Here is a 24,326-nt window from a genome sequence, read left to right on the forward strand (position 1 = left end):
TCTCTACTTCTATGGGTAGTAGAGTGGGTAAAAACACATAAATCAATTGCCAAACATTTAATTCAAACTAACCCCTATCTACACATACTTCCAAATATGGAACAATTTTAATTTATCATTAATTGTGATATATTCATTCAACTCTATTACGTACATTTTTGCTATATTTTATAAATATTATAATTTTGTAATTTTGTTCCAAATAATTTAACTATGTTTAATATAAAAGTTTCATTTATTTTTGTTTTAATTGATTAAATAATCAATCGAGAAACATTTTCAAAACTAGCAAAATATTTAAGCTATCTACAAAATATAGCAACATTCATCAAACTCTCTATCGTTCATTTGAAAATTTTACAATGATTTCATTTTTTTTTTGTATGTTATTCATGACAGTAAATTAAATAACTATTCATATGTTTTACCAGAGATATTCATTTAAATTAAATAATTAATCAATATTAATTAAATATAATTTAATTATTTATTTTAATATTAAATTAAATTAAATTAACAATTCTTTTGAATTCTTTGGTGAATAGTTGATACAAAGTCGACAATGAATGAGAGTAAGTTTCAAATTCTTTGTATTTCTAAACATGCTTAATCATTAGATTTATTTAGGTCACATTAACTTTTATTTATGTAATTTTTTCTAATATACATGTTTTTCTAAATTCCAATTAAATTTAAGTTTAATGGTTATGTTAATTACTTCCACTCTAAAGGGCTCTTATCCCTTCAAATAGCACGCAACCAAGCTCTAAGGACTTGTGCACGTGTGCCAAGCCTGCCGCCCATGTCTGTGTGCCTACCACGTCAAAATGTCATTTTGTTTTTATATTTTTATATTTTTTAGTTTGGATGTTTTCTAAACCCAAGAGATTAATTTGGGTTTAGCTATCGTTATTTTAGGTCAAGAGGAAATTGGACAATTTTATAGGCTGAAGACTTAGCTCATATACGTGAGTGGCAAAATGAATTTCAAATAGAGATTTTTATATGTATTTGCTAGCCATAAGTTTTAGCATGTCTGAGTTTAATATGATTTAAGAGTCATTTATAAAGAATTGTGAGATATTTAAAACTATTTGATAAGCATGTATATGAACTTATAAAATGACCTTTTGCTCTTTCCTCAATTGGTTGGATATCTTTCTTGCACCTTCTTAAACTGGAAGTCTTACCTAAAAAAGTAGACTTAAAGTGGAAGCTTTTGGTTGGATAAATTTGAGAGAAAACACACGAGTAAAATGGAAGCTTTGTTCGTTTGAAATGCCCTATTTATAGGAACCTTTGCATGACTTTGAGATGTCACCTCCGACGTGCAAGGTTGCCTCTCCACGCCTTCTGCTTGCTAAAATATAAGTGTTTTGCATGCCATGACACCTTGATTCCACTTACCTCTTGCTCAAAATGTCTAGACCCTTATCTTGCTCGCATGCACACAACCAAACTTTGCCGCAAAGCCTCATGTGTCAAACCGCATGGCTCAGCTCACCTAGCCCTTGTCTTGTCTGCAAAGCACATCTAAATGTCTAGTCAACACATCACAACACCTAACATGTCTTGCTTGATCGCATAGCTTTGTCCTTAAAGGTTATTTAAACAACCTTTGCCTGCCTAGTCTAACCTCAAAACGCCTAGACACTATACTTAGGTGTTCAAGTCCCTTTTACTGCCTTCTTGATACTTAGCCAATATTTTCAAACTTTCCATTCTTCTAACAACCATGACCTGTTATAATGACACACCAATAATGACAAACCAACAAAGGCACTTAGGCCACTTGGTAAACTCCTTTTTAACCCTCCTTTGAACCACTATTTCAACAAAATCCTAATATTTAACTAATCTCAAATCAAACTCATCCACTTGTTTCATTGGAAGAATTAGAAAATGCTATAGATCAGGGTTTGCAAGTCAGATCATATAACAGTCATACCACATGAATTGTATTCACATAATTAATACATTATCACAATTCTACTTAAAAGCTCTAACTCAAAAAACTCTTATTCAGTCACATGCTAAATTTGATTATGGTATCATCTTAAGTCAATTTTATTATATCCTAAATATGACTCAGATGCAAAAATCCTAATTACCACCTACAAAAGAAAAATAAAAAAAATAAAAAAATAAAAAATTTAAATTTATGGCATTGGTTGCAACATATTTTCTAATTAACCCAACTTAATTCCAAAGAACACCTGCCATAGCCACCTTCATAGTTTCGGCCACAAACGGCAATTAATGGGTTACCCAAGTAACCCAAAGAACACTAATTACTCCAACTTCAATTCACATCTCTTAACATCATGGGTATTATACTTTTAAACCAAATTACCTAAATGTATCTGAGTGCTTTCCAATATGTTATTGTACAACACACGAAACACCAAACCCTCGATTCTACACCAAAATATAACTACATAGTGATATTAACAAATAAATTTGGAACTGACGTGGATGGATTGTAGAGATCGATCCACAAAGTCCACAAAAACTCACCCAAAAAAACCACAAACGACCTCACAACACAATACTGTGCCTAAAGAAGAGACTGGAAGATGAAGATGATGTAAAAGGGGAAGAAGAAGGGTTTAACTTCTTTTTTTTTTTTTTTAAATTTTTACACGTCCTGGCCCATATTTAATAACTCTAATAATAAAATTATATTTATTCTTTAATAAATAATAATAATAATACTTATATCTCAAAAACTCCACAGTAAACTAAATAATATATGATTTTTTTTGTGTGTTAGACAAATAATGGAGGGGGGTTTTTGAAGTGTGCACAATATCATACAACTGTAGAGATACTTTGAAGTCTATTATTCTAACAAGTGATATCAAAGTGGCGATAGGCCTTGAGAGTTTCTAAATGTTTTTTTATTACATTTTCTCAAAGGTTTTTACACAACTATGTATAAGATGACGATTAAACGCTATGAACTAATTAGTTGATTTCTTTAGTTTAAAAAGACTTTCATTGGCTAGGTTTTTTTGTTTTTCTTTCAAGTATATAATCAACTCGATTGGTTGTTAGAGTTAATCATAATTGGAGATTCCGCTACCTCATTTTTTAGGTTAGGAACTAGGATGAAGTTGGTCATGAGAGATGATTGTTGAAGTTGAGAACCAAAAGTGATAGTCGCACGAAGTTAAACGTTGAAGATGATTGTAACGTAAGAAATGATTGTCAAATTAGTTGTGGGAGTTCGGTAGCAAGTGGTGGTCTTCGGAGCATTTTGCCATAGTGAGGCAACAATAGAGGTTGGTCGTGATTGGGAATATTGAAGCAAGGAAAAAAAAAGGAAAAAATGGAGTTCATTGATAATGTGCAAACTTCAATATCTAATAATATTAGAGTTTGTGAAGTTAAGTTATTTAACATCGACTTGTGAAGTTGGTGAGCCAAACACTAAGGACTAGGGGTGTTTGGAGTAAGGATTTTTCAGAAATATAAAAATCACCACTTACTATAGTAAATACTATTTTGTGTTCCTCAACTAGTTATAATTAACACTATTTCAAAAGTCTCATTTATTATAATACTTACTATTTAACCTTCACTATTTTATTTATTCTCTCTTAAAATGTTTACTATTTTATTCTCAAATTAAAATAGTTTAAATCTTAAATACATCGTATTATAATTCAAACTAAAATAATTTAGACCTCAAACACAAACTATTATAATTAAGTTATAATACTCGAGAACTATAATAACCAACTGCGTACCAAACATTGTGTACATTGTTAAGATCAACTCAATCCAAGTCAATACCTCAATCACCAACCTTTTTAATGTAGGATTTCAACTACTATTGCAACTTTATCATAATGTATTACTTCTTGTTAAATTCACTTATTCAATTAAACAAAACATAAAATAGAAAAACTAATCCAATTTAAAAAAAAGTATTTGAACAAAAAGTAATCTGACTTATAGACAAGTTGGCCAATCAAATCCATAAATTTCAACTAAATTCTAGTGTCAGTGTTTATCTTGGTTTAAGATCTGCTCATTTTATTCCAAATACATATATACTTTGACTTATCAAATATACACCACAATATATTTTGAACAAATCTTCAATTTAAAAGCATACACAAAAGTAAAACTTTCAAAATCTACAGAACTAGATATGCATAATTCATATTAACTTGTAATAACGTAATAATAGTTTTAAATAAGTATGAATATAACAGAGTCTATACAAGCTTTACCACTAATTTTTTTATTACTATAATCTATCATTTCTAGACTTTAACTTTTTTTTGATACGATGTAAATTGTATATGTAATAATACTTTAGATCTAATTGCTAAATTTGCTACTATAAATAAAAAAACATAAAGTTGGGTACGGAGGAAAGTTAGAGAAGCGGTATGGATGAGAAATAGAAGGACCAAGCTTCAAAAGATGATGAGATTGATAAGCAAAGTAGATTAAATTGGACCAACCTATGATGTATCGATCATATGGACCGAACCAAGTGAGTTCTTCCAATTTCAACAGAGGAAAATTTGCATTCTTTTGATTTTTCTGGCTTGTATTCCACGTATGATTGGCAGCAACAAATAGATTGTAATAGTAATAAAGGTATCAAATTTCAAGCCTGTTTGAAATTGCGATCGGATTTTGATAATGGAGAGCTGACCTTCTTTCTTCCTTTACCCCTTGATTTTTTCCCCTTTTTCTCTTGTTCGCTCTCTTGCCCTTCTTCCCTCAAGCTTTATAGGGCTCAAATTTCTGCCATTTCTGTTCATCATCACCATCGAAACCCCATCAAGGCTTTCTTTTTTTTTTTTTTTCCTTATTCTTTCATCTTCTTTCCCATCACCCTTCTTTTACTGCCACCATTTTCATCCATTTATCCAATCAAACCCCTCCCTCTTTCACCCCTTTTCATGATTCGCCGGTTTCTTTGACCTTTTTTAATCCGATGATCGTGCCCCACTTGCTTGATTTCTGATTCAGTATTGTTATTGTGTTCTTGTTGTTGCTAGAAGTACTTTTGATTTGATATTGTTATCTGGGTTGTTGCCATGTGATGATTTTCTTTTTCTTTATCTGAGGTTCTCCACGGAGTCTCGTTTGCGGAGAAGGTAATTTCAAGTTCTGTTTCTTTTACTGGTTCTTGATAGTTTTTGTTGCCCATTTCTTGTAGCTTTCAACTTCATTATCTTTAGATTGCTTCTTTTACAAGGAAATTTGTCTTCCCTCTTCATGTTAGGGTCAAATTTTTCGTATGTTGTTGAATTGATTGTCAAGAATGTTATGATGATTAGGGTTAGGCCATTCACCCGAATGGAAGGGTCTGGTAGCGACCCCGACTCTCATAGAGCTGCTTCCACCAGTGGTAGTTCAAGAAGGTTTGGAATGTTAGCTGCCTCAAATATTATTCAGGCTCCGCTTTCTGCACTATTAGAGTATTCGGGTCTTCTTCGTGGCCGTCAAAGTCATCAAGAATCAGAGGCATTGATAAGTGCTCGACTGCCTTCGGGGTTTCGAGACCATCTTCGCAGCCATATTGAAGAATCTTCGGGTGCCACCAATGATGGAGAGGTTTCGATTAGGATAATTGGGGCAGGGGAACCAGAACATGGTAGGGATGGTGCTGGACTAGTAGTTGGGCAAGCGAGGGATGTTAGTGGTCAGAATGCGGTGTCTTTGCAATCTGTTTCAGGGTTGGCTTCTGTGACCTTGGGGTCGGAGCTTAGCCAGGGTGAGTCTGCCAATGAACGCGGTGCAAGAGAGGGTATTCCTGAATCGATAAATGCAGGTGCTGATGGAGATGCCTCGGAGGCAGCTGGAGGAAATAGCAGGGATTCTTCTTATCAGAGATATGACATTCAACAGGCTGCTCGGGGGATTGAGCAGATACTCCCATTTAGTTTTCTTCTACTGGTGGTCTTCATTCGACAGCATTTGCAAGGTACCTGCCTTGACTTTATTCATGATCTTAAATTACTATGGGTTACCAAACATTTATTTACTTCCAATTTTAAGTTGTCATTAATGTGGCTGGATTATGGGCAATCATGAACTACTGCATTGTCTTTATGGAGCAAGCATATGTGCTCTTTAGCTTTATTGTCTTTGATCGTTTTCTATGAGAAAAAAAGCTGAATAAAGTTGAATGAAATTCTTGAAATATCACGGAAATTTTGAAAATCAATGGAATTTAACTTTTATGATCACTTGGTGACTTTCCTATTACCAAATGCAATTGAAAATAGAAAAGCGAACAAACGAACGAGCAGAATTTACAAACTGTCAACTTGGGAAAAAATAATCTTCCAATGTACAATCAATGTTGTATTAACAGTAGTGAAAACTCAACCTATCAAAGTAAACCAAGAATTATACCTCATTTAAATTTCTATAAACTCTAAAATTTTGAAGTATAGTGCATGAAGATAGGAATAGACAAACTGACAAATTACTTAATAATTAAGATCAAACTTTTTTATCCATAAAGATTAATGTGAAGCTCATATCATCTACTTCATCATGTTTTCAAGGGTTAAAATAAAATTTAACTGATGAATTGAGATGTAAACTTCCCTTGTACAAAAATCCATGAACAAGGATATTAGTTCTTTTTTTGTTAGATTCTCAAATTTAGATATAAACTTGTGCATTGTTAGTCATTTTGTTATATTCTTGTATTAGTTTACTTATTTACTTTTAATAATTATATTGTCTTTTTAACTAATTTAATATCAATTTATCAAATCATGATCTTGATGCTAATTATTGGTCATTTTTTGGGGGGTTTAATCCTTTGTGGTTTTGATGCTAACTATTAATGTTTAAGCTTTTTCTGGCTTATATGCAAAATTTACATGTGTTTCCTTGAGAGATATTTAGTTGTATTTATGTGTTTATTATATTGTAGCTCAGATGAACTTAACATCATCTGTATCAAACTAATCCAATTCTCAGAAATTGAAGCATGTAAATATCTTTCCCTTTGATAAGATACCTCAGAGTTTTTTTTTCTTCTCTCTTGAAGAGTTAATTGTGTCAAGGTGATTTAGATGTTGAACAACAAGAACGTAAAAGCCAATAAATTTTTAGTTAAAATTAAAATTTAGAATGAAAGAAAGGAAAAGAAGTAGAATCAAAAGTCTATCACCTTTAATCAATATTTGATTTGACACAGAACTGATTATAACGTAAAGTCAGATATAGAAATATTTAAGAATGCTTTCGTTATTTTGTTTTTACATTTATAAAAGATTAAATTGTTTTAATATTACATGTCTCCACATATATTTCTCTATGATTTCTTCTTCTGGTGTTGATACTTGTGCCCTAAACGTGCAGGCTTCTTTGTGACAATATGGATCGCTGCTTTCATGTACAAGTCAAATGATATTTTGCGAAAACAAACAGCTTTGAAGGTGTGTTAAAGCATATTTTAATGTTTGGGTTCCTTGCAGGCTTTTTTTTGTGTGTGTGTGTCTGTATGTTGGAGTATGAAACAGAAGGAAAGTAGGACGTAAAAATATCCTACGCTGGCATTGGTTAATAGGTTCCTATGTGAACCATAAATGGCTTGATGAGAATGCGTTCAAGCAATGATGACCACCTACTTAGAATTTATTACTCAGTATCCTACAAGTTACTTATTACACGAACACATGTATTATTTTAATGAATAACCAATGTTTCATTGATGGAAATAAATATATTGTAGAGTTAAAAATGGGTTGGTCTAGAGGTAAAAATGGAAATATAGTCTCAATAACTAATTAAAAATATCCTACGCTACCTACCTACGAGTTTCCTTAACACCCAAATGTTGTAGGGTCAGACGGTTGTCTCGTGAGATTAGTTAAGGTGCACAAATGTTGAACTCATGATCGACACCACACCCAAAGGAAATTTCCCAAATGTTGTACCTACGAGTTTCCTTGACACCCAAATGTTGTAGGGTCAGACAGTTGTCTCGTGAGATTAGTCGAGCTGCACATAAGCTGACCAAATTTCTACAAATTACTTGACAATCAAACTTGATAGACTTAGGCAGTTTTCCCATGAGAATAGTCAAGGTGCAAGCTGGCGTTGGGGCACTTGAAAATATAAACAAAACTTTCATTTAATATATGTATAGATTTTATATTTTTATATAAAAACTATTATTATTATTATTTGTTTAAAGAAGTGAAGAAGGTAAGTGCCATTAGGAGACTACAAGAAGGTCTATGTGGATAAGTTAACATCGATGATAAGTCACACTTTATTATTTGGTATCTTGAAGAGTCATGAAAGTTAAAGCCCAAGACATCCTCAAATTTCACCCTTTCCAGCTTAAGCTACCTTAAACAGGAAAACTTTGATGAGCCTAAGCTTCCTTTTATATCAGAGGTTTGGACATGTGTCTGGGGCTACTTTATATTAGAGAAATGTGGGCATCTAGAGCTACAAAACTATTTTTCTTTTGATGCGATAGAGCTACAAAACTATAATATCTACGTCCATGTTTTAGCATCAGCTGCCTCGTCAATTGAAATGGTGTGATCCCCCTTTCCTTAACTCTTTCATGGTGGTTGGATTTTATTTTCCTCTATCTGAAGTTATTCAGCCCATTTCTTAATAGTTTTGCTCCCCGAAATCCCCAGTCAACCCTTATTCCATCACTATAGCTATTTCAATCTCCTTTCAATTTGTAAGGTCTTTTGTAATCTCTCTATTGGGCTCCCCTTTTGTAATTTCATACCATCAACAGAATCATTTGCCTTCTTAAGATTGAGTATAGACCAGGCCATTCACAGGGTAGACTTTCTTATACTTACTCGTTCTGCCCTCCCAGTTAGGGATGGGTTTAAAACTTTTGTCCTGAAACAAATTCGTTTTGATTATCAGAAATAGTATCCTGAATCACTCTACTTGTTAGTTTGGCTAATACCTGATCACTTTATATATGGCAATGACCAATCTTGCTGTACTGTTCCTGTTGTTTTTTCTTTATTCCATTTTTCTAAACATGGGCTTTATTGGTGTTCCTGCAGGGAGAGAGAAAAATTTCTGTTTTGGTTTGCATTTCTCTTGCGTTCACTATTCATGTTATTGGTGTGTACTGGTGGTATCAGAATGATGACCTTTTATATCCGTTGATCATGTGTCCTCCCAGAGCGATTCCTCCTTTCTGGCATGCTATTTTCATCATTATGGTGAATGGTAACCTTCTGTTAAAGTTTTTACTGATTATTAGTGTATGTTCACCGATCATAATCTATACATGTTATATTGACAAAGAAGTGCTTTTACTAACTATGCTAGACTGCCTAGTCACATAATTTTCTTCAAATTATTTATTTTCTCAAATTTTCTCTGACTGATAGTTATTTATTTATTTTAATTGGAGACTTAAAACACTTCATTCAATAAACAAAAAACAAAAGAGGATAACCTAACTGGCAAAGGCCAAGGGTTAAAGAAACACTTTCCTATCAAATTAAAGTGTAACAATTATAAAAAGACTTCTGTTGACTACACTACACCAGTTGAAAGCCTTAAACTTTACAAGATCAGAAAAGTATAAAAAGAATTGACTTAGTATTTTTTTTTAATTTTCTAGATCTACTTGCTTAAAAATGAATACTGCATTTATGTCAGTATCTTACTAGTTACTACTGATTAAATTGTTTTTAGTTATGCCTTTTAGTTTTGCTTTCTAATTTATGAAAGTAAATCACAAACGATTTTTTTGGTAACTAATTAGGTTAAATATATGATTTTGTGTTGGTTTCTCAGACACTTTGGTCCGTCAGGCAGTGATGGTGGTCAAGTGTGTTCTATTGATGTATTACAAGAACAGTAGAGGTCGCAATTATCGTAAACAGGTGGGATAACATAGAAGTTGGCTCTTTTGTATACTTCATGAAAGACTTCTTTTGGATTCAGTAACAAATATCCTTTTATTGAGCTCATTGTTTATTTCTCTTTAAAAAAAGTGGCAAATTTAGAATTTGCAAATGTTTTGTCAGTCTGTGAGTATGCACCTAAAATCCACAGTTTCTCCAGGGTCAAATGCTAACTTTGGTCGAATATTTGCTACTACTGTACCGTGCCTTATTGCCTACTCCTGTTTGGTATCGTTTCTTCTTGAACAAAGAGTATGGGAGTCTATTTTCGTCACTATTGACGGGACTATACTTAACTTTCAAACTCACATCTGTTGTTGAAAAGGTAAGTTTTCTATTACTTTTTGAACTCATTTTTACTATTATATTCTGTCACCAGATGGTCTCTCTGTTATCTCCCTTCCCTGTCTCACTTTTCTTTTTGATGTGGAATTCAGGTGCAATCCTTCTTTGCTGCTTTGAAAGCACTGTCACGTAAAGAGGTGCATTATGGGGCATATGCAACATCAGAGCAGGTAAATTGAATCTCATTTATGCCTTTCTCCAGTCGACTAAACTTTTTTACTGCAGGATGCCATTTATATTTTCCTTTTAATGCATTTTATTTTACTTTTCTGGGAATCCTTGAGTGTCTTTGCTGCATCTTAACTCATCTCAGGACGTTTGCATTTAACGAAATATTGCAAGCATCTTAAATTTGTAGGTTTATTTTCATGAAAAAAAAAAAAAAAAAATCAATTGAGTTTCGATAACGCAACCATGGATTCAGTTTTAAGCCATAAAAGCTGTTTTGTGGGATATTTGTTTGGAAGGAAAGCAAAAAACTTTTTAGGAAAGACCCTTGGGGGTGGAATGAAAAGTCTTGCAGGTTTGTGGACTGCAATCCTAGGTTCTCTTTGTATTTAGTCTTATAATGTATTCTCTTCTAGACTTTGTTGGTTTGTTTATTTGTTTTTCTTTGTGTGTTCTCTTTGGATGAGGGATTGAACCATCAATTTTTGAATGGTAATATGTTCTTTGACCACTTGAGTTCTATGCTCATGTTGGTGTCATCCCTTCTAGTTGGGGGCGACTTTCATCATAATTTTGGTCGTTTTCTCTCCTTCAGTAGTCTGTACTCTGTAGTGGTTCCTTCAAACTTTTCCTATAGGCAGATTGGTTGCTGGCGAATTTGTAATTTTTTTAAAAATGATAATAACAACAACAATAATAACAATAATAGAATAATAATATCAATAATAAAAATAACAACAAGAATAACAACAACAAGAATAATAATAAGAATAAGAATAACAACAACAACAACAACAACAAAAAGGAACAGAACAAAATATCCTTGACATCTAACTTGTTATTTGCCTAATTCAGGTCAGCGCAGCAGGTGATTTGTGTGCTATTTGCCAAGAGAAGATGCATGCTCCTATCCTTCTCCGATGTAAACACATATTTTGTGAAGATTGTGTATCAGAATGGTATGTTTATTGCATGAAATTCTCCCATGCTTCATACTCTCACAATCTATATGTTGTACTGATCATTTGCTAAGAGGTTGATTTCAATTTCAGTAATCCAGCACTAAAGGTTTCCTCATCTTATGGTGTGGAGCCTTAAAGTTCGACCATTTGTGATTTCCAATGGTTAAACTATCGCATTTCTGGTTTTTTCAATGTGTGAAACACAACTTACTTACTAATAGTGTTCAATTGTCGAATGTTATAGACATAGCTTAGTGGATGAGAAATTCTGCGGAGTTGGGACTTGATAACAAGGGTAATATGGTAATTAGTGGGGGTAGTTTTTGTAAGGGAATAATTGTTGTAAGTAGATGGATAGAGATGGGAGAAGGCAATCCATCATCGGGGTGGTTTAATCTTGAGCAAACTTAGATGATGTACTTCGAATTACTTGGTATTTTGATTTTCGAGTCTTGTTATCTTGTTCCAAACTAGATTTCAAACAAAACTAGCATTTTTTGTCCTACTTCTATTAACCAGGACTTCGGAACTAAAACGTCCAAAGGAAGGAGAATGGGGGCAAATAAATGCCAACTTACCTACCTTTAGTGTTCTTAATATATTGTTCACTTTGATACCAATTTTGGACTGGTTGGTGCTATGTGCAGGTTTGAGCGGGAACGGACATGTCCATTGTGTAGGGCGTTGGTTAAACCCGCAGATCTGAGGTCATTTGGTGATGGATCAACAAGTTTGTTTTTCCAGGTTTTCTAAGCCATTTACTTCAAAGCCCCTCAGAAGGCTTTGTAGTTTGAAGAGGTGAAGGGAAGCCAGCCAATTGCATTTGTTTACCCCTACACAAAATTGTACATCTAACTAAATACTGTGTAGCTGCTGCCAATTGAGGAAGCAAAAGACTGGGGCTTGTGAAGTTGGAAAGGCAAATTCAAAATCGACATTTATACATATTATAGTCCTTTTTGTGCTACAGCAAAGAACGGTGGATGTTCGAGAGGAGTTTAACCCTTCTATGAAAATTTTATGAATTGTGATTCTGGGGTGTAAATTTATTAGCAAAGCCAGTTTGCTGTGTTGTCGATTTTATAATTTAGTCCAAATGCATATAATGAGAATGTTTTGGACTCTAGTAATTGTTATATACACATACACAGTGTCAGACATGTCTTTTGGCTCTTCAGTCTGTGCTTTTGTTTGATTTGAAAATTAAGAAAGGAAGTGAATATGATGAATTTTTAGAATTGGATATCTTTTTAACGTTTTTTTTCTATGAAAGCTAACTCGAATGAGATGCAAATTGATTAATGAATTTAGATTGAGTGAGAGACTAACATTGATATGGTGTTGATTAGGAAGAAACTCTTGTGCTTGATGGTAAAACCTACAACTAAAATGGACAACATGGTGTGTCTGAGTGGGAAGAGAAAAAGATGTGTTTAGCCCGTATGGTTAACTATAAAATTTGGATAGAAATTCTATATTACCCTGAAGTACCATTATCGTAGGGAACTTTCTATCAACCTTCCTTTTGTGGACGAAAATGTCTTTTCTAGCCACGAGTTTAATTAGAGTGGACATTTATGTCGACATAACGTTAGCAATGTGGGCAAATGTCTGCCATGAAGTGTGTCCATGCAAAAATAATATTGGCAGAAGCTCTGGACACGTTTTCTTTAAGATTTGTCCATTTTTCTTTGCGTTGATGAAGACTGAAATTTGTGTAGTGTAAAGATCAGATAATTTTAATATTTTCAAAGATTATCTAAATAAAAGACAAATATGATCTAAAACAGACTATTCAATGTTAAGAAATGTAGAAAAATTTGACTGTTTTATCCCTTTTATTTTGTTAGGCTAAAATCTCGTTACCAATGTCTCAAATTGTATCGTATTTCAATCATTCAACTACGTCGTCTCTTGAATATGTTAGGTTTGAATCTAAGATTGAATAATCCTAGATGTTTTCAGAAATTAGTAATATTGAAGTAATCTAATATTAATCCTAATATTTGAAACTAAAAAATATACAAAAATTGGATTGGTTTAACTCTTCTTTAAGTTAAAATCTCATTCAAAATACAATGTATTTCAATAATTGGACTCTTTATGGATGGATTCCATTAGCTTCGAATGATACTACTAGTATTTTGAATTACACCAAATTAAATTGCATCATACATGAATATTTACACTTTATTCAATCGGTATACTATACACGAGTAGCAACCGTGGCAAAATGGGAATATCATACACGACCTTCACAACTTTACTATTATTACCAATAATATTTCTAAATTTTATTTTGTTATATCAAGGAAGCCCCTAACTTTAGGTTCTCTGTCTCTTTAAAAAAATTACTTATTTTAAAAAAAAAAGTTTAAAAATATAATAAATTGGTAAAATCTTTACACAGTAAATAATAATTTCGAAAATAAAAAAAGCCCACAAGCCATAATAGAAAATACAAAAACTATCTCAATCAACACGCGATTAATCTATCGTGCATATTCTTCATGTAGTTCTTTCTAATAATGGAGAAAAAAACTTTAAATTTAATCGATCGCGTTGATCATGCTAAACGATCGTGTTAATAATGATAAATGACGATCGTGTTGTGTTCTCAAATATGAGAAAAATGAAGAAGAATATTGAAACAACCATAAAATAGCTTTAAAAAATATTGTCGAAAATGATGTATAATAAATCATTTGAAGAAATCACAAAAATGGAAGAAATATAAATAGTAGTACGATCAACTATCAGTCACTTTCATTATTAATTTAAAATTTAGTTTAAGGATGCTAATTTGTTTTCCTTAATTTTGACTCAATACATCATTAACTTGATTTATGAATCAAATTTAGATGTAAATTTTTCTTAAAAAGAGCCCTACACACTCAAAGCATATCAATGAATGGGTTGTGGGATACAACCAAAAAAAAGCAAAATGAATGAATATTTTATTATTTTGGAACATTTTTCACCTGGGCATTGCCATAATCTACAATTCTCACTTTGTTAATTTAGTACCCAAAAAAATATGGTCAATAAATGAAAAAAAGAATCAAATCAAACCACCAAACTCTGCCTTCTTTGCCCTCCCCTCCCACGCAATTCTTCTGTAATTTCACTCCCTCACACATCAAAGAACAAAGAATATAAATAATGCAATAAAAAATAACAAATTTTCCCCCCCTTTTCCACAGTTTTCTTTTTCAGCTTGAACAGAAAAATCAAATTCCTTAGGAAGAAGAAGTACTAGAAGGCAATGGGTTTTTTTTAGTACCTTCTTCTTCTTCTTCTTCTTCTTCCTCAGAAAATGTAGTACTGGAAGTTGGGTGTTCATCACTGTCTTTGTCATGATGATCCTTATCTTGTTTAGATTGAATAGGAGGAGGAGGAGGAACAACAGGAAGAACTTCCATGGGTGAAGAAGGTGAGGTTGGGGAGCGTGGGGAAACAGAATTAGAAAGCATTTTGGTGATCTCTGGAGAGGTGGATATGGGATAAACTTCTGTAACTTCTTCCATTCCTTCATCTAAATAAACCACATCTTGCATTGTCAGTTGATGGTACTCCACAATTTCCCTCAAGAAACGGTTCTCCCTGGCATATATTGAATTCTCATGCGCCAAACGTGCTTTCTCAGCCAAAAGAGTCTCTAGTTGAAGCCGAATCTGAATTTACAAAACAAGACAATGTTTCGAAACAGTTAAAATCTCGGTTCAATTACAGATTTGGACTTTCTCTATAACATTGGGAAAATCTTTAAAGGAACGTTAGCACGGTTACCATCCATGTTTCTAAATTGATGTTTTAGAGTTAACGATCCTGGGAGGAACTGAAAGAGGAAAGTAAAAATGTATATACCAAATCATCATCTGCACGATTATCTCCCTTCTCCCGGTTTTCCCTGAGAATTTTGTTTTCTTCCTCTAGTTGTGCACATCTTTCTTTAGCGAAAGCCAGATCTGCTTTAATGGTTTTCAGCTCCCGAAGTAACAGTTTGGCTTTGGCAGCTGTTGCCATCGCCACCTGCAGTACACACACAGGTAATTCTTACTCTTTGTTACCACCAAAAGTAAGCTCTGTTTTCTTCTAACAAAAATTCGAGCATGTATGAGTAAAAAATTAACCACCAAAATTCAATTGACGACATTACACATTGAAAGACTCAAGCTTAGGAAACAGTTTCAACTGGACAGACATTGATGCATTGACCTTTTGAATTCCTTTTTGCATGGTTAGAAAACTTCGTATTAAGCTGTGAAGAATAGACATGTAAGCCAGACCACTTTGTCAATGTGATCTTAGCTAAGATAATGATTCAATTCTAACCAAGGACTTTAGAGGCAGTTGCAAAAATAACAATTATGCCAAGAGAATTAGGAAATTTTAGATTCTGCTTTTGAAGCCTCTTTATGGTAGGAGTGTCTATCAACCAATCTATCAATGATTGATTTTGCAAATTGCAATTCTTAAAAAATGTTGCTACACATTTAATTATTACTCTAAAATGTGCTGCCAAATGCAATAATCATAGACTTTAATTCGTGAGAGAAGGGAGGCGAAAAATTCAATAGTAGCATTACGATACATGATTACAAAGTTGGCACCTTACGTCTCGAGATGCCTTCAGTTGAGTTTCATGATGTGTTTGCATATTTGGTTCTGGAGACTGTATATTCGGTTGCTGCCATTGATTATTCACAGCAGGGTATAACCCTTCAGTATTATTGCCCTTTTTCCTAATCTGCAGTTTGCGAGTTTCTTGAATTATGTCTGCAGTCTTATTTTCCACAATTGTGCGACCTTCCTGAAAACAAAACGAGGTGTTGAAAATGGTAAGATCAAAACCATCTGTTCACTAAGAAGCCAAGTTAAAGATTTCCTTCAATGGAGTTTTTGATTTCTAAATCAGGCTCATGAAAAACTGTTGGAAAATGGTAAGACCAAAACTATCTGCTCTAAATGATGCTGTTAAAGCTTTTAGATTTAGTAAGCTTTTCGTATTAAGCTATGAGAAGTGAAGCCACTGATCTTTTCTTACCTCATATGCCTTTTCAAATGTGTCCCCAAGTTGATTAAGCGAAGTTGAGATTGCATCCAAACCCTTCCGTATTGCCGGATTGTCCGTTTTCTTTGAGTCGCAATTTGTTGACTGACATGGCTCCTACAACCATTTCATAAGAAAATCAGTAGAATATATTGTGCCTATATTAACATAGATAATCATAATCACAATAAATTGTGCCTATATCTATATAATATATTGACTCCCGATACCCAGTTCCAGGCATAGCAAGGTGGATAGGATGTCAGATTGTCATCGATAAGGTTGACAATGACTCAATTCTCCACCCCTGCAATATAACTCGAAAAAAGTAACACCACCAGATAGGCAAAATGCTCTCACCTGGCTACGGTTTGAGTTATTAATGGGCTGGAACCTACTTGGTTCATCTTCTATGGCTATGTCATCCTCTTCAAGAATGGCCTTAGCTTTCCGAGCCAGTACACCCCAAAACCCGGATTTTGAATCACTTTTGAATATATTCTCACCAGCAAAACTCTAGAAAATAGAGGTATAGGATCAGATACATATTCCTTGGGAGCTATACTAAAAGGCATATTTGAATGACCAACAAAAACAACAGAGCTTGCTGAAGAATTCAAAGACGAAAATGAATCATCAACAGATGCAATCATTCTTCCGATAGATTAAGATGAATAAATAAAAAAGAAAAAGGCGTCCGAAATCCTCAACAAAATCAAAATTGACGTATAGAATTCATAACAATTGCCAAAACCGAGGAGATCATGGCAAAATTAAACTCTAAGATCAAAATGTAACTCGATCAGTTCATCGGGAAAATTCAAATCATATTGATCGTGAACGATGAAGACATAGCAATAAACAGAATCAAATCTGAGATTTGACGGATATTCCTTATTTCTTATCACGATCCAAGTGAATCAAACAGGGATGATCCATTCAAGATTGAAGAGTGAAAAAAAGGAAAAAGAAAAGAAATAAAACTACCTTGGATCGCAGATGGCCAGGGGAAAAATTGGAGGAAGCACCGGCAAAGGCAGAGGAATGAGAAGAATCACGTTGAGTAGCAGAAGCTCGGATCGCTTGAGCAGCAAGAGAAGAAGAGGAAGAGGAGGAAGAAGAGATGGAATTGTGATCAAGTTCGTCAGAAGGATAATGGATCTCTTCTTTGAAAGTAGAAGCTCTGGTGATTGCTTGTCTCCTCCTATACGCCATGATTGAAATTGAAACTGTGTGTGTGTGTTGTTGTTGTTATTGTTATTGTTGAAAGCTGTGTGTCTTCTTTCTTCTTGTTGTTGTTTCGAATTGTGATCGTCGACGTAGTTGCAGAACAATCACAAAACGACTCTCAAAGCCACCACGAAAGTCCCCGCTGCCGCTGCCGCTACTGCTACCGATACCGCCACCACCACCACCGCCGCCGCCAGAAGCACCACCGGAAATGCAACAAATTCCGCGGCGAAAAAGAATGGAATAATTAGGAGAGAACTTGGAGTTTTGTTGTTTCTTTCTTTTCTTCTTTGTTTCGCTTCGTTTCTAACTAACTTCCCTTTCTTTCGTTTTCCATTTCCTTTTTTTAAAAGAATTGTTTAATTTAAAAATAAATATTCCTTTCAATTATTATTCATTAAAAAAAAAGGGAAAGAAATACAGCCCCGCGCTCTTCTCATTCTTTGACACTTCACAACTTCACATCTCTTTTCTTTTTTTAAATTTAAATTATTATTTCTTTTATTATTACACTCATTCTTTTAAACCAACTTCTAAAATTATTACAACAATATATCTATAAAAAAATACAACTAAACCAACACAATTTTATAACCCACCACCTGAAATTATATAATTATCTCGCTTAATCGGTCACACACATCTGCTCGGTGAATCTTGTAGGATTTTCCAGAAATTTTTTGAGAATGCCTATTCTCCATCTCACATTGGAAAGTCAAGAAGACGGACTCACTCTTAGGATCGCAAGAAGAGGCTGCTCGTACACTAAGGTCCACCCAGCACATAAGATGAAGGAAAGATCGAAGATGACTAAGTCAGTTTATGAAAGGCCTATCAAACTGTCTTCCTCATATATATAAAGATAGAATATATATTTAAATTCGACCGATAATAGAAAAATATAAAAGTTGAACCCAATTGAAATTTGTATTCAACCATATATATTCCATACTTGAAAAGAGGAATTGAATATATTATTAACAAAATGAAAAGATGATTTGGTAAGGTTTTGATATATATGACAACTCACAAAGGGTTGCATTGAATTGCAAAGTTAGCTTAATGTTGACCCTTACGCCCTCATTACCACTTTACAAATATATCAAACTCAATCATTCACAATCACAACACATATTTTGGAGGATATTTATTCATTATTTTGTCTTTAATTAAACTCTTTTTTCTTTTCTTATACTTTTACAAATACATGCGTGTTTAAGATCAAATGATTTGAAGTTTGAATCTCCTTTTATACGTGATTGAACCAAAATTTATTTCAAGAATGATACATTTTCTGAGTGATTTTGCACGAACGACATACATGTGTTGGTATTCTTTAGCTACAATGTTTTCTTTTATTAAAAAATTCTAATTAACATGGAATACAATATTTGAAACCTTTTCTCTAAACCAACTCCGTTCAACTGAGTGCCACAAAAGCAACATTTAAGAATGATATGAGATCTCCAAATAAATGAATATAAATCATCTGGTGACATGTTAAATAATTATTAGGAGAATAATAGGTAATAAACTTAAAATGTCATATAAAATATATAGGGACCAAAACGAGTCAAATATAAAAATCAAAATAAACATTTAAAAGTAATGATCAAAATGAATCGCAACTGACTTACGACTTATGTATGGAAAATTGGTGATGGAAGTTGAAAGAGTAAGACAAGAACTTGGTAGGATTCAATTATGAAAACTAAAGTATACTATTGTTAACTTTTTGGCTTTTTCAAAAGTGAAAAACAAAAAGCACTTTCAACTCTCACTTTATAGCTATATAAACTTGAAGTTTACTTACTTTCACCCCAACTGGAATTGTGAAGTGATTCTCTTCTATTCAAAAATGTTTGAATTAAGGTTTAAGATTGTTTTGTTAGTTTTTGTTGTAGTTTGGACTTATTCTAATGCTTATGACGAAAGGTTTTCTTTTTCAATTTATTTATGTTTGTACTAATTGTTTTGTAAAATTACAAAAACAGAAGTTTATGTGGACAGACAAATCGATGACAGATTGAATCTTTTTCTCATTGTCTCACTCTCACGCAAACAAGTCTCCTCTTTCACTATCACTCTGACTCTCAAGCTCTCAAGCTCTTTATAACATCTATTAACATAAATCCACGAACAGGAAAATAAAGCAGATGAGGAAGGAAGAAAATTGAAATACAGAAAGTTAACACAAGGAAGAGGAAGGAAGATGAAAAGAACAAAAATCCGGAAGAGTGAAAAAGAAATTAACGATACTTTTTGTGAAATTTTGGGTGATGATAACGTAAGTAAAAAAAAGAAAAGTTAGGTGTGAAAGATATTACAAATTTATGTTGTTGAACCAAGGTTTGAGTTCAATCATGTGGAAAAAGGATAATTGCATTAAACACGAGTTTTAGGATAATAATTGACTATAAATTAACATTGTTAAGATAGCAAAATTTACTATATTTGTAATGGTTACTATATTTGTAATGGTTAGTTTATAGTTATAAATGATGTGAAATCAAATATTGAGATAGGAAAAGGTAATGTAAAGTTAGAGATGAAACAATAGAAATGGGTTGAAGAGAAAGAGGGGAAGAAGAGTGGTTGAAGCGTGGTAAGAGGTTTGAGTGTGGCCCATAACAGAAGAGCCAACACAATCAAACGGACCCATTTTCAACACTTTATTCTGTGTAATCATCAGATCCATAAATCCATCTTTTTCTCCATACAAACAAACCAATTAGATGAAACCATCAACACCCACACACACACACAATTGAATCATTCAATCCCACTCTTCAAGTTTTTCGTTCAATCTGCCTTCTTTTGAACGAGAATGTTGGTGGGCCATTCTCAAATATCTCGCTCAAGCGCGCTTTGATTAGGGAACTTCTCGTCTTTCATCCTCCAATGGCGGCCTATCCTCCTACAATACAAACCACTTTCCACGAAGAACTCCATTGACCTTCTCCGCTTCACAATCCTACTCTTTTTCGTTTACCCTCTTCATTTCTCGTCATCTTACTACCCATTTTCACCCACCCACCCACCCACCGTAGATGTTTCTCAACAGCGTTCTTCAATTATTTGTTTCACTTTTCCTTTTTTCCCCTTAATCGCTTGGCCCTTTTCGTTTATTTGCTTGTTTTCTTCGTTTTACTCAAGTTTGCGGTTCGTTTTGTTCGATTCGATGAGATTCAGCCGGATGTGGGAGTTTTGAAGAACTGGAAGCAAACTGACTGGTAATGATCGCAACCCATCTTCGTGTTCTCTGATCTCTTTGATGCATTTTTTTTGTTTTCCACAATTGTTTCTAGTGCCGTTTTTTTGTGTTTCTTGGGTCAATCATTTGGTTTTGATTTGGGATTTCTGGTCTCTGACTTGCTTTTGATACTCCGGGGACTACGATTGTAGTGAGAATCATCGTATTAAGTGGTTGCATCGTCTTCTCCTTGAAGAAACCATTAGTTTACATTTGCTTTTTTTTTTTTTTACTAATTGATCTTCTGTAACTTCTCTTGAACTCTTGAAATCCATGTTAGCAACTGCTGAACACTGGTTATTGAGATTGTTGTTGGAGGGTTTTAGTATCGAAGTTGGGGATGGAACTTGTGGCTGACATTGGTTATTTATTAACTCTCATCATGGTGTGAGAAAATTCTTCCCACAATTTATAGTGTCTGGGGTGTTTGGGACGTTAAGTTGGGTTATGAAGTCCGGAGATAATATGTTGGAGTTACGAAATTTGTATTTGGAACGTAGATTTGTAAAGATGGAGTTTCTCAATAAATAAATATGCAAAAGAGAGTAAAGGAAAAGATGGATTTCCTTGATAATGTGCAAAATTGAACACTAGTAAAATTGGTGGAGTTGAGTTACTTAGAAGTTTTCACAGCACAAGTATTGATCAAATCTTTTCATCGCTGGGAAGACAACAGAGGGATATTGGATTTATATCATGCTTTTGATGAAAGGACAGTTCAATTTAGTTTGAGATATGAATATGCTTTAGTTTTAAGCAAAGGGTGAAGTGAGGTTAGGAATGAAGGGGTAAAGGTGCTATCTAGTGCTGCTTATCTAATGTTATCTCTGGACTCTGTTGAATATTTTTTCATCACGGGGTTGTAGAGAGTGGGGAGTAGATGTCAGTCTACTTGAGGAAACAGCGACGAGGAGTGACTTGTGACGGGTTTCTTACTGAAGTAATAGATAAATGAAACTGACCAAATGAAAATGATAATATGAGACAACATCGTCAAGAACTGAGTACATATCCACAAGTGCAGAAAACTGTGACAAGGCAGCTTGTGGTTTCTTTGTAACAAATTTATGGTATAATGTTGAACCCGTGTGGTCAGTCCCTCGAGAGGTTTGATTGTCTCTTGTTTAAAAGGGCTATATAACTTGCATTTTGTGTTTCATTGTTGACTGATAACCTTACTTGAACAAGATCTGATCTATATATTGTATAATTGCGTCCTTGAGTTTTGAGGCGACAAGTATTCCATCTTCTACTTACTTCAACTTAGTTAAATCTGATTTGGTCTCCTATACTTTTAAACTTCATGTTGATTTTCGCTGTTAATTATTTGTGCTTTCTTGTTTCATTTCAGATGGACATTGACTTGCAAAGAATCTTGGAAGAGTTTCCTCAATCCAATGTTCATGTCATCATGAACAACAACCAACGTGTCGATGAACATAGTCCAATACAGCTGCCAACTTGTGCATTTTGCCAACGAGTCCTTGTACCTGACAGTGATGCCCCTAGTGAACCTGAACCCATTGATATATGTGGCGATTGTAAATTTTTATTACTTGAAGATATTGAAACCCCTGTACGGGATTCTTATCACCGGATGACGCCTAGAGGAAGAAGAGCCATGCGTAGTAGTTCAGAGTCTCCTGAAAATCTTTTTTCACAAGAGTTCACCCATATGATTAACATGGTGAGACAAAGGCAATCCAGCATCTCCAGCCATGGGGATCGATATGCAGACGGTTCGAATGCAATGGATTTCATGCAGCACTCAAGTTCCCATACAACTCCTAATCAGTCTAGAAGATGGCGACAAGTATACTCTGATTCTGAAAATGATGGTTTAGATAGTTTTGACTCTATGTTTGAGGAGAGTGAATCAAATTTCAGTTTTGGGCCTTATAGACATTCTTACGGTGATAGTGATGTTGTTTCCAATAGAACTTATGGGGGTGAGTCTGATGTTTCCTTGGATGATGGACATAGTTTCTTGGATACAGACGTTTTTATTCTGCCAGGTGAGGGATCTGACACCGATACAGACATTGATCCCATGCGTGCTGGTGTTGGACATTGGGACTCAAGCGATGAGGAGGATGATCATGGTGAATTTACGGAAGCCGAGACAGAGCAAGAAGTAGGATCTTCTGAAGCTAGACCTCAACTTCAAAATTTTCATGTTTCTAGTGCTTCTCGGAGAGGTAACTCGAGCAATTGGAATGAACAGCTTTCTTCACCGGAATATGAGGGTTCAACTCCTGGGCATATCAGGAGGAATAGGCGATTTTATTCTATCACCAACTATGCACAATCAGAGTTACTATCTTATGTTGGGGATTCTGGTGACTATCTTGACAGACAAGGGTTTGAAGAACTGCTTGAACAAATTGCTGAGACAACCACCAGCTCAAGACGTGGAGCACCTCCTGCAGCCGTTTCTTTTGTGAAAAACCTCCCACGTTTGGTGATTTCTAAAGAACATTTGAAGCATGACAGTATTTCCTGTGCAATATGCAAAGACTTCCTACATTTAGGCGTTGAAGTGAATCAACTCCCTTGCCTTCATCTCTACCACCCTTCCTGCATCTTGCCATGGTTGAGTGCTCGGAATTCATGTCCTCTGTGTCGTTATGAACTTCCAACCGATGATCGAGATTATGAAGAGGTAAAGCAAAGTAGTATCAATGCTGCAGCGGTCCATGGTCTTCAACCTCGGGTAGTTGGACTCGAAAATCCCAGTGGCTTGAATGGAGTTGGAGCAAATCCTGAGTTTGAAACTAGTCAAGAAGAGGATCAGAGGAACATAGACTCAGCAGTTATCAGTAGTAACAATTCGGGTAGAGGAGCTAGACGACGTTGGCTATTCGTTGCTGCTCCAATAGTTGGTCTTGTAGGTATAGCCCTGATGTTATGGTTTGGCAATCCTTTATGTGATCAAAGAGTTTCGGGAGGTCAATTAACAGATGGGAGGCAGCTCGATGCTCACAGTGCAGAATCGTCAAACCAAAGAGAGAACAGAAGCAGGAGATGGTGGCAAATCGTCTAGCAACCACAAGGTTTAGTACAGAAAAATTGATCTAACACGAGCTTTCTTGTTTTTGTTGATTTCCCAGGATTGAAATCTAAAGGAATTTAGGATGTAGTTCGGTATTATTTCAGTTTTCCCAATGTGTTGAAGTAGAAGAGTTGATTTAAACGCACAAAGCAGCAACCTGTGCCTCGCTTGTGAGCCCAATGGGGGCAGTAATAAATAGGCCAATTGGTTCTGTTGTGCATGTATATACTTCTTACAATTTTTGTAAATAGAATTATATATTTTAATAATAATAATAATAATAATAAAAAGGATTTGTTTTATATGATCGCCATCATTTTTCATTTCAAGAATGTATTTTTTATGAAAATTATTTGAAAGAATAAAACTT

The 24,326-nt window shown here is 34.3% G+C and overlaps 3 protein-coding genes across 5 annotated transcripts; 2 read left to right on the top strand and 1 right to left on the bottom strand.

Annotated features, from left to right (window-relative positions):
* Window positions 1-4,415: 4,415 nt before the first annotated feature.
* Window positions 4,416-12,613, top strand: LOC101205267 (RING finger and transmembrane domain-containing protein 2). Of its 2 annotated transcripts, none has more exons than XM_031884336.1 (9): window positions 4,416-5,123; window positions 5,252-5,953; window positions 7,351-7,427; window positions 9,039-9,207; window positions 9,784-9,872; window positions 10,054-10,218; window positions 10,331-10,408; window positions 11,262-11,365; window positions 12,016-12,613. In XM_031884336.1, the coding sequence occupies exons 2-9, from the start codon at window positions 5,296-5,298 to the stop codon at window positions 12,119-12,121; spliced, it is 1,446 nt and encodes a 481-aa protein (XP_031740196.1). In that variant the 5' UTR covers window positions 4,416-5,123; window positions 5,252-5,295; the 3' UTR covers window positions 12,122-12,613. The 2 variants fall into 2 exon arrangements, with proteins under 2 accessions (XP_031740196.1, XP_004142726.1); XM_004142678.3 differs by having other exon boundaries at window positions 4,418-5,123; window positions 5,307-5,953.
* Window positions 12,614-14,303: 1,690 nt separating this feature from the next.
* LOC101205031 lies at window positions 14,304-17,974 on the bottom strand. 2 transcript variants are annotated; one of them, XM_011655433.2, is made up of 6 exons: window positions 17,409-17,974; window positions 16,782-16,937; window positions 16,416-16,538; window positions 15,987-16,181; window positions 15,236-15,400; window positions 14,304-15,042 (listed from the first exon to the last, which is right to left on the bottom strand). In XM_011655433.2, the coding sequence occupies exons 1-6, from the start codon at window positions 17,634-17,636 to the stop codon at window positions 14,608-14,610; spliced, it is 1,302 nt and encodes a 433-aa protein (XP_011653735.2). In that variant the 5' UTR covers window positions 17,637-17,974; the 3' UTR covers window positions 14,304-14,607. The 2 variants fall into 2 exon arrangements, with proteins under 2 accessions (XP_011653735.2, XP_011653736.2); XM_011655434.2 differs by lacking the exon at window positions 16,782-16,937.
* Window positions 17,975-20,371: 2,397 nt separating this feature from the next.
* On the top strand, window positions 20,372-24,258 carry LOC101204782 (E3 ubiquitin-protein ligase Praja-2). Its single transcript, XM_004142676.3, has 2 exons — window positions 20,372-20,884; window positions 22,256-24,258. Exon 2 carries the CDS (start codon window positions 22,256-22,258, stop codon window positions 23,945-23,947), a length of 1,692 nt encoding a protein of 563 aa, XP_004142724.1. The 5' UTR covers window positions 20,372-20,884; the 3' UTR covers window positions 23,948-24,258.
* Window positions 24,259-24,326: the final 68 nt, after the last annotated feature.

Source organism: Cucumis sativus, chromosome 4 (genome assembly GCF_000004075.3).
Source record: "Cucumis sativus cultivar 9930 chromosome 4, Cucumber_9930_V3, whole genome shotgun sequence".
NCBI lineage: Eukaryota > Viridiplantae > Streptophyta > Magnoliopsida > Cucurbitales > Cucurbitaceae > Cucumis > Cucumis sativus.

Excerpts from the sequence above, each read along its gene's own strand:
- LOC101205031 (XM_011655433.2), bottom strand. The coding sequence starts at position 17,636 with ATGGCGTATAGGAGGAGACAAGCAATCACCAGAGCTTCTACTTTCAAA. Across the intron at positions 16,182-16,415 it reads CATTTGAAAAGGCATATGAG|GAAGGTCGCACAATTGTGGA; the intron begins GTAAGAAAAGAT and ends TTTTGTTTTCAG. Across the intron at positions 15,401-15,986 it reads AACTGAAGGCATCTCGAGAC|GTGGCGATGGCAACAGCTGC; the intron begins GTAAGGTGCCAA and ends TGTGTACTGCAG.
- LOC101205267 (XM_031884336.1), top strand. The coding sequence starts at position 5,296 with ATGATGATTAGGGTTAGGCCATTCACCCGAATGGAAGGGTCTGGTAGC. Across the intron at positions 7,428-9,038 it reads GAAAACAAACAGCTTTGAAG|GGAGAGAGAAAAATTTCTGT; the intron begins GTGTGTTAAAGC and ends GTGTTCCTGCAG. Across the intron at positions 9,208-9,783 it reads TTTCATCATTATGGTGAATG|ACACTTTGGTCCGTCAGGCA; the intron begins GTAACCTTCTGT and ends TTGGTTTCTCAG.
- LOC101204782 (XM_004142676.3), top strand. The coding sequence starts at position 22,256 with ATGGACATTGACTTGCAAAGAATCTTGGAAGAGTTTCCTCAATCCAAT.